At 41.6% G+C, this 14,184-nt stretch overlaps 1 protein-coding gene across 1 annotated transcript in view; it reads left to right on the forward strand.

The window, feature by feature from the left end:
* The window catches only part of slc47a1 (solute carrier family 47 member 1), a 20,817-nt gene extending 6,633 nt beyond the window's left edge, over window positions 1-14,184 (forward strand). The window contains exons 6-18 of the mRNA XM_033648979.2: window positions 508-550; window positions 1,461-1,505; window positions 3,492-3,589; window positions 4,209-4,306; window positions 4,472-4,585; window positions 5,228-5,295; window positions 6,703-6,811; window positions 7,082-7,157; window positions 7,247-7,316; window positions 7,443-7,575; window positions 11,595-11,689; window positions 12,117-12,221; window positions 12,344-14,184. Of these exons, the coding sequence (XP_033504870.1) occupies window positions 508-550; window positions 1,461-1,505; window positions 3,492-3,589; window positions 4,209-4,306; window positions 4,472-4,585; window positions 5,228-5,295; window positions 6,703-6,811; window positions 7,082-7,157; window positions 7,247-7,316; window positions 7,443-7,575; window positions 11,595-11,689; window positions 12,117-12,221; window positions 12,344-12,718 (1,429 nt within the window). The 3' untranslated portion in view covers window positions 12,719-14,184. The remainder of the gene's footprint in view (window positions 1-507; window positions 551-1,460; window positions 1,506-3,491; window positions 3,590-4,208; window positions 4,307-4,471; window positions 4,586-5,227; window positions 5,296-6,702; window positions 6,812-7,081; window positions 7,158-7,246; window positions 7,317-7,442; window positions 7,576-11,594; window positions 11,690-12,116; window positions 12,222-12,343) is intronic.

Raw genomic sequence — 14,184 nt, forward strand, 5'->3', positions numbered from 1 at the left:
AGGTAGTTCAAGGAAAAATACAAGAGCCATATCTTTATCTTTAGTGCCAAGGTTGTTATTCTTATCAGCAGTGTGACTGACTTTATTCCACGTTAGCATGTATGGAGGTATTTTGCATACTCATGCACTATAATCAAGTCTCATTTATCCAGTTGTGTGCTTAGTTCCTCTCACACACATGCATTTTCACAAAGACTTTACTGTTTAAAACACTTAATTTGTGGGTGAAGTATTCCTTTAAGTTCAGCTTTGTATATATGTAGGTATTTGTATGTGCAGCTTTAGACACCTGGATATTCTCTTGCACCCATGTGTAGTATATTATAGTTAGAATCCAGATTATCAGTTAATTATGAGGAACTAAAGCAATAAAGCAGAAATGTAATGTGACATAATAGTTTTGATACTGCATTGCAAAAATAGGGACATGTCTAATTGGAAAGTCCATTTCTGTCTGTGTGTGTTTGCTCCACTAATTTAATATTACTCTGTTTGCCTCTCTGTCAGAATTGCCCAGCTCTACATGATGGCATTTATACCAGCTGTCCCAGTGAGTGCACTGAACTGAAACACAGTCTGAAAAAATGTTTTACTGCCTAATTCATTACATGTTGTAACATCCCACATTGCACACTGCAGTAAGCTGAGCTACAATATTAGCACAAAAACCAAGCAATTCAAATCAAGTTAAGGTGCAACCAGTTCCCCAAAGTAGGAAGCATATCAGAGAACAAGGCAAGGAAACAAATTTGTGGTGACGTCTTTGTCTGAGAGCCAGCTGATTGAGTCTTTTAGCTTAGGAAAAGATTACCTTTGTGTTCCAGTGTTGGTCAGGTAAATACTCAAAGATAGTAGTCTCTGGCCTCATCTCAAGCCGTGCAGTGTGTTTATTTGCACACCTTGAACTGATCAATGTGAGTAATGTGATTGAGTTTTGCTTGAATGTTTACAGTGACCCAAATTCAAAGATAACACGACTTTAAGTGCCTTTCTGATGCTGCTTGAAAGATGTGAGGTAGCCAACAGGAAATGTCCTAAGAACCACAAAATAATAGCAGGAAACTTCATGATCTCCCCAGTTTATAAAATAAAGTTATTAAGGAAAAACAGGAGTAGTTGCATCTTTGCAGTATTGGACATAAAAACAGTAGGTGTTTCTAAACAAATGGACACATATAAAAAAGACAATTCCAACATTTTCCATATTTACATTCAAACTAAAGTGTATACATGACACAGCAATTCAAAAGCAGGAAAAGCAATTAATCTCTGTTCAATTTTGTTGTGCTTTACCTCACTTACCTCCTTAATCTGACTCAGATAATCCAGTTAGAGTGTTTATGTCTGTTGCAGTAACTGGAATATTCCGCAATTTAAATGTTTTTATCTGCAGCATTGGGTCAACAAATACAGTAGTGTTAACAGCTAAATTAAATAAATAAATCATTTTCTCCCCCCAGGCCATGTTCCTGCACCAGCTACAAGTTGCCTACCTACAAAACCAAGTAAGTTTTTAAGAGCACACAGGTATGCTTCTCCTGCAAAGAATTTCATTCAGTGGCCTGCCTTAAAAAAATGGACTGCAATGTGTTTGCCCCCCCAAAAAATCAAGAAAATGGTAGCACTCCAGTGGTAACGGAAGACAAAGAATCACCTCATGTCTTGATCATTTTGACAAATTGTTTTTCCATCAAAGACAGTGTCATGCTGAAGAATATCAGTACATAATTGTAAATAAATGCATCAAAATGACTATTTTTAGTCATAGTCAGTTAAAAGTATTGGCACAAATTTTGTACAAGCATTGTTACCAGACGTTGCACCCTGATGATCATTTGACTTATCCTCTAGTGCCACATTAAGGTTCACATTTGTGGTTTTGTGTGAAATGTCTCAACAACTGCTGGATGGATTGCCATGAAATTTGGTTCAGACGTTCCTGCTCCCCTCAGGATGACTTGTAATAACTGTAGCATCCACTTAATTTTTCTTGTACTGCCACTATCAGGTCAAAATTTCAATTTGTCAGTACTTGTGTTTATGACCAAATACCTGCAAATTTAATGACATTCCCATCGGCCTTAGCTGTACTTTGTGCTTGGTGCTGATTAGCAAATGTTAATAGGCCAACACACTAAACTATAACAGTAAACATGGTAAACGTTATACCTGCTAAACATCAGTATGTGAACATTGACGCTGTGAGCATGTTAGCGCGCTCATGTAGCGTTTAACTCAAAGCGTGCCGCTCTGTCTACAGCCGCACCAAGCTGCTAGCATGGTTGTAACTTTCGGTCATATCGAGTTGATTTGCGTTTTCATTACCAGTTTTAATACACAAAATCATGCCGAGTCACGCCGAAAATGGACCGGCGCATGTTTGACATCAGACTGGCTTTGTCATCGTTATACACAACACAAACAAAGAAACCGTTAAGGCCCATTGTGTCAGATACCTGATCAGAAAGCAATGGACCTCAAATTCAAAAGCATTGCTGTAATATATATGTACATTAATTCAATCACTGTACATAGTAGCAATCCTTTCCCTGAACTGGAGAATCAGTATTCTTTCTTAAATACTTGACTTAAAACTTAAAATGGTAAGATAATCACTAACAAGCAGGGTGCAGGTGCTTTCTGCTGCCGTCTTGACAACACATTCTCACTCTGACCTCGTCACATATTGACGTTTGGCCATGGACCTTCCACATGAAAGGTACCCTGGATGCATTGGTTGTTGACGTTCTGGGACGCGGTGTCAACTTATGCCTTTTACGTGCATTGTCTTCTTTCAAAATACAGTTTAGTCTTCACAGGAAATTTACCGTTTACATACAGTCTCTTTCAACACCACTCTCCGGGGTCAAAGTCTGTGTTTGTTGGACCCATCCACCGCCCCTCCTGCCCAACCTATTTGGACTTTTGCCACCGTAACATTCGTTCTTGTCCTACCGTGTTCCCCCCCCAAACGCTTCTGAGCGACTGGCTGCATATCATGCCAACATTAAAGAGCGGCTTTTTTCATCAGTGTCTGATGCCGCAGGTCACTGCCCTAGGACCGGATTACGACGACTTAGGTTTGAGACTGGTTTGGTCCTCAAAAAGTGCCCTGGGGCGTTTTCACTTGTGTGCGCCGCAGTTGCACTCCTATGAGAAGTAATTTTTGTTTTGTAGGTGAGGTTTTCAGCTGCAGGTCATTTTGTGGAGAAATTCATGTTTTCACTGGGTGCAGCCTACTTTATCGTGACACGCCAATGCACGTCTTGCAAACTGAGATATTTTCATATCGATGACGTCTATTATATCGATGAATCGCCCCACGCCTAGCGCCAACTCAAACTGAGTAAAGCCAACAAATGTGTATGGAAAACGGCTATTAGTCTTGTTACTTGAGTTGTCTTTTTCCTGAATTTGTCATTTGTCTCAAACCTGCGTACATAATATTCATGAAGCTGATTGTGCAATGCATGTCTGTTTTTGTCTGTCAGGGGATCATTCTGCCGCAGATGTACACAGCAGCAGCAGCAAACCTTTTTAACCTGGGGGCCAACTATGTCTTAATCTTCAGCCTTGAGCTGGGAGTTGTGTAAGTGACAGACTTTGTGTTACTACATATGTTATCAGGCCTCAATTTTCATGATCAATAAAATGTAGTTAAGCCTCTGTAGCATTTAAAGCAGAGAAGCTCTTTCCTGATCACTTAACCGTTGTCCGAATAGGAGTGGGTTGGAGGCTGATGTGTAGCCAGGAGTTTGGAAAAAAGAGGACAGTAGGTCAAAGAGCTCATTATTCATTTTAATCTATCTAAAAGGAATAATTTGTTTTTTGTTTAAACAGAGCCAGTGGTACACTGATGTTTATTATTTTTGCACTTTATTTAGAGAGGGAGGCAGTACAGGACAAGATGAGAGCTTTGACAGGAGTTGATCCTGGTCCAGCTGGACAAACATTTGATTCAACAGGCAGTCCAGTTAACCAATCAGGTCCCTGTGGTCAGGTCAGGCCTGTCCCTCAAGGCTAATTCTCAGATCCTTTTGACATCAAGTGTATTCAGCAGATCTTTAACTGTCTCGTTGCTGACCTCCTTTGACCCCTCAGTGTGCAGTCCTTCCCCATCTTTGCCAACAGAGAGAGGGTTGGCGTTAATGTGGACCATCAGTACACTTCCCTCCGATGTAAAACAATGCTCTGTCGTGTGTTTGCAGTGGATCGGCTATTGCTAACGGCCTCTCTCAGGTAGCGATCTGCCTGCTGTTGTTTGGCTACATCAGATGGAAAGGGCTCCATAAGGAGACATGGGGAGGTGAGTCACATACACAAATGTAAATATCAAATACGAAATTAAATTAAGAATCAGCATCTCTGCTACAAATGATGCATGTAAGCAGTTTTTAAATCAGTTTTCAGAAAACTGTCGTCCTCTACAGGCCACACTAAGAATAACCTGTCTATGTGGAACTTTGTGCAGGCTGGTCCACTGACTGTCTGCAGGAGTGGGGCTCCTATATGAAGCTGGCTGTTCCCAGTGTGTTCATGGTCTGCTTTGAATGGTGGATCTGGGAGATTGGAGGTTTCCTTGCTGGTCAGTGTTGCTTCTGTTCCTAATTTCTTTAAAGATCCTCTGAAAAGGTGTAAGTGTCAAAAGATGTAGGGACAAAATTCTGTTTGTCAAATGTTTCCAGGAACAAATACTTATATACCATCAGAGCAAGACTCTCCGATAACATGAAAAAAATCTTAAACGGCGACTTTAAAATTGATGTTTAAGAATATTTAGAAATGTATTTCACTGATAACTGAAATATTAAAAAAAAAATCCTTTTTCCTAACAAATAAATCTCCAATTTTGGAATAACCAAACCACCTAAAACAAGGTACACAAGGCACAAAAAGTGTTTTCTTATTAGCTCGAAGTGATAAGACTGCAACACAGGGTCTCCCGTATTTGCAATAACTGTGCCATCATATCACCTTATTTGTCCAAATAAAAGGGACACTTGTCCACCAGTATTTAATAGTTAATTGAAAATGAGAATAATCTACAGTTAAAGTACCATATGTGTGCCATGTAAACAATCTGCCCTCATCACATCTTTTCCCTCATTTATTTGACCTTTGTCAGATTAATGTGTGTGCAGTTTACTAACTCTAGTTTCTTGGTGTAACTTTTTGGCATGATGGGAAAGTCTTTTCAAATGTCTAAATGTGACCTTTATCATATCAGGTGTACTTGGAGAGACGGATCTTGCTGCCCAGCATGTGTTGTTGGAAGTAGGAGCCATTACATATATGGTATGCATCATCTAATTGTTCACTGGAATATTTGTGTGCATATTATTGAACAGTAATTCAGCATTTTGGAGAATGTGCTCATTCACTTGAGATAAGATTGATACCACTTTCTAAATCCAGGAGGCGATTAGCTTAGCTTAGCATTGAGGCTAAAAGCAATTGTTTCTTGGCGAACTGTGACCGGGTGCAGTTATAGACACTGCACATAAATGCTGAGCGGATAGATAAATGGTTGTTCTTCAAGAAAAAAATTACAGCACGCAACACTTCTAATGTAACTGATGTGATCTGAACCCAGCAGCAGCAACGAAGACAGGCAGGGCAGTTCATAATTAACTTAAATATACTGCTTGTCAATCACAGACAAAACAGGCATGTAAACAACAGTGAAAGTCAGTTTCTTGGTTCAGGCCCACTGGAACACAGGTTCAGTCCAATACTTTAAGCACAGCATGCCAGACCAGAGAGCTGGGGAGTTACTGGCATCCTCTGCGTGCACACAAACAGCAAACAGTTCAAAGGTGTGCAGTAGTACTACGAGGTAGCAGACAGAAGGCGACGTCAGATGAGCAGAGGGTCCGATACCAGGTGAACACACAAGGGAAACCAATACACCTGTGAGTAGCCAGCTGTAGGTAGGTCGGAACTGGTGTGTAGTCGAGGAACCAGTGGTGATGGTGAGTAGATTCTGTGGCAGGATGTGCAGCCACAGCACAGGAAGTCACCAGCAGCAGAACAGGTAAACTCACAAGGGAGAGCTGACTGCGGTCTCTCCACACAGCCACTTGAAACAAGCGAACAGAAACCAGGAACGTGGAAACAGAGCCCTTGGTTGAGGACATAAGCAGGAGAGTCAGAGGCAGGCAAGGTCGGCAACAAAAAAAAAAGCAGTCCAGGAACACACGCTGGAAAGTCTTGCACAGATATGGCAAAGAACAATCTGGCAACGAGAGTCTGTGACGCTTGAGTATTTATAGTGGCAGGAAGTAATGAGGCACAGGTGAACAGAGTTGGCTTGATGAGATGGGTGTGGTGGAGTGGCAGGAGTGGGAGATGTGTGGACAGGTGATAGGCTGGCAGGTAGGTGTGGTGGAGAGGCGGGGTGAGTGGAAATTTACTGGCTTAACTGAGAGAACGGCATGTATGGGAGGTCGGAAGTGCAAACTGATGTTTTTGCATTTCTGTTTGTGATTTAACAAAAAGATAACTAATTAATGAGATGCATGCTAACTGTTTCCTCCTGTTTCTAAGCTAACTGCCTCCTGGCTCTAGCGCCATATTTCACACTCAGACGTGACAGTGATATTGATCTTTTCATCTAACTTAGAAAGAAAGTGAATGAGTGTTGTTCCAGAAGCTGTGCAATTGGTGTAACTGACAGCAAAAAGTAACATGGGGTCTGTGCAGTTCCCTCTAGGTATCCATGCAGCTGCCTGTGTGCGTGTTGGGAATGCTCTGGGAGCCGGGAACACCTCCAGGGCCCTTGTCACCTGCAAAGTGGTCCTGGTTCTGTCAGGTATGAAGACACCTACACAAACATACATTATTCATATGATCTGAACAGTGCCCTCTGAGAATTCTTGATTGAGACTGGTTGGCAGGAGTATTCATTTCTAGTAAGAGAGTGTAACTGGACGCCTCTGAAGTAGGTGTAATCAATGTATCTGTTGAGAAACAAGCAACTTTAATTTCGAATGTGTTTGATTTCACATGAATCTGGATAAATAATGCGTCACAATCGTGGAACACAACAGGTACTATACCTTATGTAATCTCTTCACTATAGGAATGCTTGCTGTGCTCCAGGGTATCATCATCGCTGGCTCTAAGTCCGTCATTGGCTACATATTTACTACTGATGAGTGAGTTTCAGACCAGCACACGTTCATTCCTGCACCGTGTAAAGGCAACTCTGTTTTTGATGACCTTCTTCTTCTTCTACTGTCTGCAGAAACATTGTGCAGATCACCTCAGAGAACCTCACAATGTACACATTTCTACAATTCTTTGACGCACTCCTGGTACGGTATTATCTTGTCTTGTTTTGCATTGAGCCCTTGTATTGAAGAGTACACAGAGCGGCCTGCTTGTTTTGTTGAAACAATATCTCCTTTTCTTTCTTTGTTTCAATATGTGTGTGTTTTCAGTGTGTCTCCTCAGGGATTCTTGTGGGAAGTGGGATGCAGAAAATTGCCGCCTTGTCCAACCTGGTGTGTTACTACTTCATCGGTCTGCCAGTGGGAATAGCGCTGATGTTTTTGGCCAAGCTCAGAGTATTAGGTAATGTTTTCATCCCATTCTATTTCTGTATGTTTCTGGAAACAGGCGATGAATGAAAATGAAATAAATACACTGTGCCAGTTATTCATGCAACAGAACAACCTTTTTATGACTGAGAATCCCAATTTTAGGTCTGACATTGCTCACAAACCCAAAAGTTTTAAATAGAAGGGATTTTAATGAATCATTATGAAAAAAACCTTTTAGTCCACAAGTGTAGGCAGTTGCCTCAATTACCCTTATATGACATCATAGGCCAAGGCTTTGATTTGAATTGTAAATATTTCTTGTATTGTCTAAGAAGCGGCACATCTTAAAGGGATAGTTAAGATTTTTCAAAGTGTATTACCTACAGAAGATGACAGTAAGCGTGCCCCCATCAGTCAGGCTGGAGTACCGCCACGGAGGTTAAGCAATGTACCGCTGTGGACAGGGGCAGCAGCAAAATGTATTTTAGCCACCTAAAAAATCTGTATCAGTTTAAGTGTACACTAGATTTGCTGTCAAGCAGCCCTGTGTGACAGGGATCTGAACTGAAAGTGAAACTTATCTTTGCTCTCTTCAAAGCCAAACTCTTTTGACAAAAACAGTAACACCCTTTGTCCACTAAAATTAGCACGTGTATGTGGGATTTTTAAACACGGGACAACCTCCTAAAAATAGGCGATAAACTCTTTCCCATTGCCAGTAGACCAGAGCAACATACACGTCTCTGCAGTAGGCCAGTACGCCTTTCTGTATGTGTGTGTTTTCTTTTTTTCTGGTGTGTCACATTCTACGTCATGGATGGGCCAGAAAACAGGTTAGGTTTACAGTCTCTCTCTCAAACTCGACTAATTTGGAAGGATGTTCGAGCGTGCCTGGGTGGAGATGGATGCTGTTTTGTTGCGGCCTGTCACTGCATCGCACTGCCAAATGGGCTAAAATAAATACGTCCACCTGGGTGTGACATTTTAATCACTACTGATCGGAGGCAATTGCAGCTGGAGCTGATAAATACCCATGACTACTCTTATTTGACCCAAGAGTGACAGCGGATTGTAACCTTTCCCATTAAATACAAAGAGCCAGATGTTAGTGGGTGTTAGTTGTTTTTTTTGTCCAGTGGAAAGGGGGCATAATTTTTGCTCGCTTAACTCGGGGGCTGCTGGTCTACTGCTGCCTCGATCAGTTGGTTAGTTAGTGTAATTGTGTGACTTTAGTGTTTTAGGGTGCTTTCACACCTAGAGTTTGCTTGCTTTGGCCCAAATTAGGAACTACTTTTGTTACAAAGTTGCATAATTGCCTAGAGTTGGTTTGTGTTCTCACGGCAGCATTTACAAGCAGGCCAGATAAAATGCTTTGTGTGAGAAAGCTGCTCTTGACTGGTCAGAATTTCCATGTGGGAAAAATCCAGGAAGTAAAGCAAATGCTGAAGAAGAGTACACTTGCAAGATAAATAAGATGCTTTCTAATGTCACAATGGAGGGACAGCTACGCAGGTTGATTTTGGTCATCATGAACTATATTGCTGTCATTGTTCATTTTAGTCAAACCATACAGTTTGAAAACGAGGCGCGGCTCCAGCTAGAAGTCAACGTTTTGTGTTCTGTAACATGCTCATGTTTGTTTAACCCAAACAATGTGTGATGTGACTACAGTTGGTTCAGATTGAGGTGGGAACATGTCCTCACCATAAAAAAACTGCACCAGAGTTCGTTTGCAACCAAACCGAGACCACCTCTTCAAGAAAGTCTTGTTCTGGTTGTTTTGGTGCGCACCGGAGCACGATTGCTGTGTTCACATCTGCCCAAACCAACCACATTTAGGGGGCAAATGAACCTGAGTTTGACTGAACCAAACCAAACAGGGCAGGTGTGAAAGTATCCTTAAACGGTTAGTTTGGATTCACCAAAGTCACACAACAATTCAAACTAACCGATACTGTATGATTTTTTTTAGGTGGCTAAAATATTCATTTTGTTGCCGCCCCCTTCCACAGCAGTACATTGTTTAGCTCCTGTAGTGGTACCCTAGCCTGGCGTTGCCAGACCCAATTCGCAAAACGCGAATGGGTCTGGACACAGAGTGTACATTTCCTCTATTCCCAAGGGGCGGTATCAACGGCTGTCACTCAAAGTGCCCCTTCACGCAATTGGAAAGATGGAAAAACAATCAGAGTAAACGAAACGTGTGACGTAGGCTAGCACAACGCCACTGTAAACAGACCAGCAAGCAAGTGCAGCGGAGATGAGCTGTGATGATGTCTGGGAAAGAGTGTTGCCGTCTTTTGGCAATTTCCTCCTCACTGTGGACTCCGAGTTGCATGGCTGTGATTCCCAGCTTGGTCGCTTCCCTGACCTGCTCCTCCATGAGAGCAACTAGCAGAGAAACAACAATAGCCACTGGGTTTTCACTGAGCCCCATCTTTTTCCCGATCAACTGAGCCAGTTGGTCAATTAAACTTTTACCAAACCCCGTAGGAAGGACGGCAAACACATCCTTTTTTTCAATAAAAGCTTTCAGTGCAACCGTTTGTTCTGCTTTTAAAGAAAATGTACATCCTAGGGGTGTCGGTGGCTTAGTGGTAGAGCAGGCGCCCCATGTACAAGGCTGTCACTGCAGCGGCCTGGGTTCCAGGTTCCAGCTTGTGGCCTTTTGCTGCATGTCATTCCCTCTCTCTCTCCCCCCTTCACGCTCACCTGTCCTATCAATTAAAGGCACAAAAATGCCCCAAAAAATATCTTTAAAAAAAAAAAACAAAGTACATTCTACATTCCAGTTCATTCAACACATTTACTGTACCATCGCAGTTTCAAAATCAGTAGCCATGTTGGTTGTTTACGAAATGCATTCACTCCACTCCTTGTCCCTCCTATTCTGATGATGTGCCCGCCCCAAAGTAATAAACAATTGTGAATTCGCCTTAATGATTGCATGGCCAGACTGATCTGTGGAGCAAAATCGAATATGAGCTTGCAAGATCAGGATGGTTTCCCCAGGCTAGTGGTACGCCTGCCTGCCTCTCCAAACTGGGGGCACGCTGACTGTCATCTACTGTAAAGTAGGTAATACACTGACAATCGATAGGTACCTCATCATGCAACCCCACTACAAAAAAAAATATACAAATTCTGATCTAAATCTGAGGTATCCCTTTAAGTATGCCAGCAGAAGATGGACTTGAAGTAGTGTGTCTATATTTAAATCCAGGTTCATTAGTTAAACCCATGAACCCACTGGGTCCTGCTGCAGCAGACATTCCTTAATTTCTCTCCCTACAGCCTGCCATTTACCCCCTGCCAGAGTGGAGCGCTTTGCTGTCCACTCAAAGTGTGCATGCATTGATAAATGAAACACACACAGACACACACACACACACACACACACACACACACACACACACACGCAAACACACACACATTCCCCCAGTGTGCATCAAAACTTTGACCTTGTGAGGTGTGTATCGTCTTGCTTGTATCTACCTTTACTTTGGTGACCCATGAAGAACTTTGTGACATGAAACTTGATAGTGTAACTCTTTGGAAATAAGTTTGACCTGACTCTTTTCCAGGGTGGATTTCTGAAATTCATTTTCTTCAGAGTAGCTCAGAGCGTAATAATGATATATAGGGCTGCTTCTGATTTCATATGCAGATATGCAACATGCTTGGAGTTCAGTGTACCTGAGTAGATAATGCCTCTAGCAAGTCTTCTGCTCTTTACCGCCATGCACGCATGTCATATCTCCAGGGATGTCACTGTTCATGCCACGAAATGTGGTACACACACTCATGTTCCCCTCAGGATGAATTATAATAACTTGATCCCATGACTTTCCATCTAGCACCATCATCAGGTCATATTTTTAATCTGCCCAAGAGCCTCCAGCATGGCTGTGTCTTAAATAAGTCTCTCTGTCATAAATATTAAGTATATCATTTATTTTTTCTGTTAACAAATTTTCTTATGAGTGTGTCTCAAGCGAATACATTGTAGATCCGTCTTTAATGTGTGTGTTTTTGTCTCCCTCTGGGTAGGCTTCTGGGTGGGCCTCTTTATATGTATTGTCTTGGAGACTGGTTTCTACATCTTTATAATCTTCAGACTAAACTGGAAGAAAGTCACACACAAGGTAGGATGCTCTTATCTCTCTTTAAACCATGAACCATGATTTTTTAAACCTTTCCAAAAAGGACTGAGGGTAGGAACGCAATTGGGATTATCAAATGAAACTTCATGCTGGGAATTTTTTTGTTGTTGTATGAATCAAGAAGCAGTCTCGTCAGAAAATGCTGGCATTCCTGCAGCATGTCCCTCAAACCAATTTAATTTTGGCAGCATTTTAAATCATTATTTCTCCTGTGTAGCTCTGTGTATCTCTCTAAACTCATTCACAAAAAAATTAGCTATTAGAATATTGCGTACATACTCTAACATGCCTCAAATTAATACATTTGATAGAATTCTTTTGCAAAGAAAAGTGGAGGTTATGTGTATTAAATTTGCTTTTGAATTGTGGGTAAACTTGTCAGTGAAAATTCACTGTGATTTATTTTCAGGCTCAAGTGCGGGCTGGAAGAAAATTGATGTCGATACCAATGTGTCCTGCGCAGACAGTGCTGAATGAAGCAATGGTGTCTGACATCTCTGATGGCCTGAATACAGTAAGTGCATGTGTACAATATGTCTTGTGCAGTTAAGCACATTGTTTTCATGTCTACTCAAGCTAACTTAATACTCAAGCTACTCACATGTTGATTAACAGCAGAATCTTTGCACCCTGAAGGCTCAGTTGGACAGTGAAGAAGCCCCTAACGCCGAAGGCTACAGTCCAGTCATCACTCAGGATCAGGACCTGACAGCAGGCCTCGAGGCTGTGGCCAACAACACAAATACAGGAGGAGCTGAGGGGGATGCTGAGCAGAGCAGAAAGACATCAAACGCCAAAATTCAAGTGCCGCTTTCAGTCACTCAGCTGATCTTGCGGCGGGGACTCACCTTCACGGTTTTAGTGGTCATTTTGGCCATAGGTGTCGCTTTCCATGTTGCATATCCTGCACCTGAGCCATCCGCCCACAGCAGGTCCAACTTTACCCTGAACATGGCTAATGACTCCACTCCTACACCACTGGCTCCGCTGTACCTGACCCAAAACCTCTGAGCTGTCTTTGACCTCTGAATGTACGCATCTAGTGGCTGAACACAGTTCTCACAAACTGATATTTACATCTCGGAGAGAGAGAATATCAAATTCATAGTTTATTCATCGACCTGGTTTGTTATTTTGTAAAACTACAGCCTGACATGGGCTACTGGATTTGCCTTGTGTAGAGAACAATACATCTCAGTGCCGCACTGCTGAGCAAATCCACAGAGAGCTGGGAGCAATATCAAATGAGACTGGCAGGATGAACAAAGGTCTTGTTACAAAGATCGTGTTTTAACCTGCTCAGCCTGAGATGCTCAGCTGGGACTACAAGACACATTATAAACCCCTCACTAAGAGACCGCGTGGTTCCTCCACACGTAGCTTTTGATTTTTACACTTATTCTTGTCTTGATTTACATGTTGCACTGTGACATATATCTTCTTTTACTGACCTCAAATCATTATCTTGTTTTTAAGCTGTAAGTGTAAGATTGAGTATAGATATGTGATGTGAAATTTACATGTTTTCATGTAAATATGAGCAGACTACACCAACACAGTCTCGAAGAAATACATGAGCACAACCTCAACAATTTCTTATGTGGTGGTGGGCACAAAATGGGTTAAAATTACGTGTTGGCAACAAGAAAACAATGACAATGCAAAGTTTATTATGAGCGGCTGCAGTTTTGTCGTGTGACAGTCGCAGTTTGGTTAGGTTTAGGGAAAGATTGTGGGTTCGGTTAAAATAACTGACCTTTGGTTTCACATGGGACACAAACAGCAGTGTCGTGGTTAAAAGTCTATGTTTGTTTGACCCATCCATAAGAGTCCTGCAGGGGTCCCTTTTTGAAAACCGGCTTTAAAAAAAAAAAAAAATTACTGCGGCTTGATAACAGTGATTAAGATGTCAAAAAATTACACACATACTGCACAATCTTTTTCATTGGTTTGTTCTGACATGAACATAAACAGAAATAAAAAATATATTTTTGTTCTTGTGTTGCCAGTACATAATTTTAAGACATTTCATGCCCACCACCAAGTAATCCATTAAGACTTTGTGCATGAGAACTTTGTGCATGTACATCTCACCTATTTCTACGAGACTGGGCTGGCTATACATTCCTGCAATGTCTTCCTGGATCACTGTCACTCAGCCCTGGGATTCTCCAGGACAGAGGTGACTGATGAATAATAAGTTAGTTATCTTTTTACTGTAAATCTGTGGCCAATAATATAGTGTACTGCCATGTGATAGGACCCTAATCAATAAAAATGCTTTTTAAAATGTATAACAATGAAATTAACTACAGGGAAGCCAAAATATATAATTTCCCCATTGAATGTTTTAGAGTCTGTGATCTGAGCTGCAGAAACAGACTGAACTCTTCTTCAGGTTCTTTTAAATATGCAGTTGAAGGGATGAAATTCAAACTATGTTGCCAGGATCAGAAATTAAAGCACCAATTAATGCA

This window comes from Epinephelus lanceolatus, chromosome 11 (assembly GCF_041903045.1).
Source record: "Epinephelus lanceolatus isolate andai-2023 chromosome 11, ASM4190304v1, whole genome shotgun sequence".
Lineage (NCBI taxonomy): Eukaryota > Metazoa > Chordata > Actinopteri > Perciformes > Serranidae > Epinephelus > Epinephelus lanceolatus.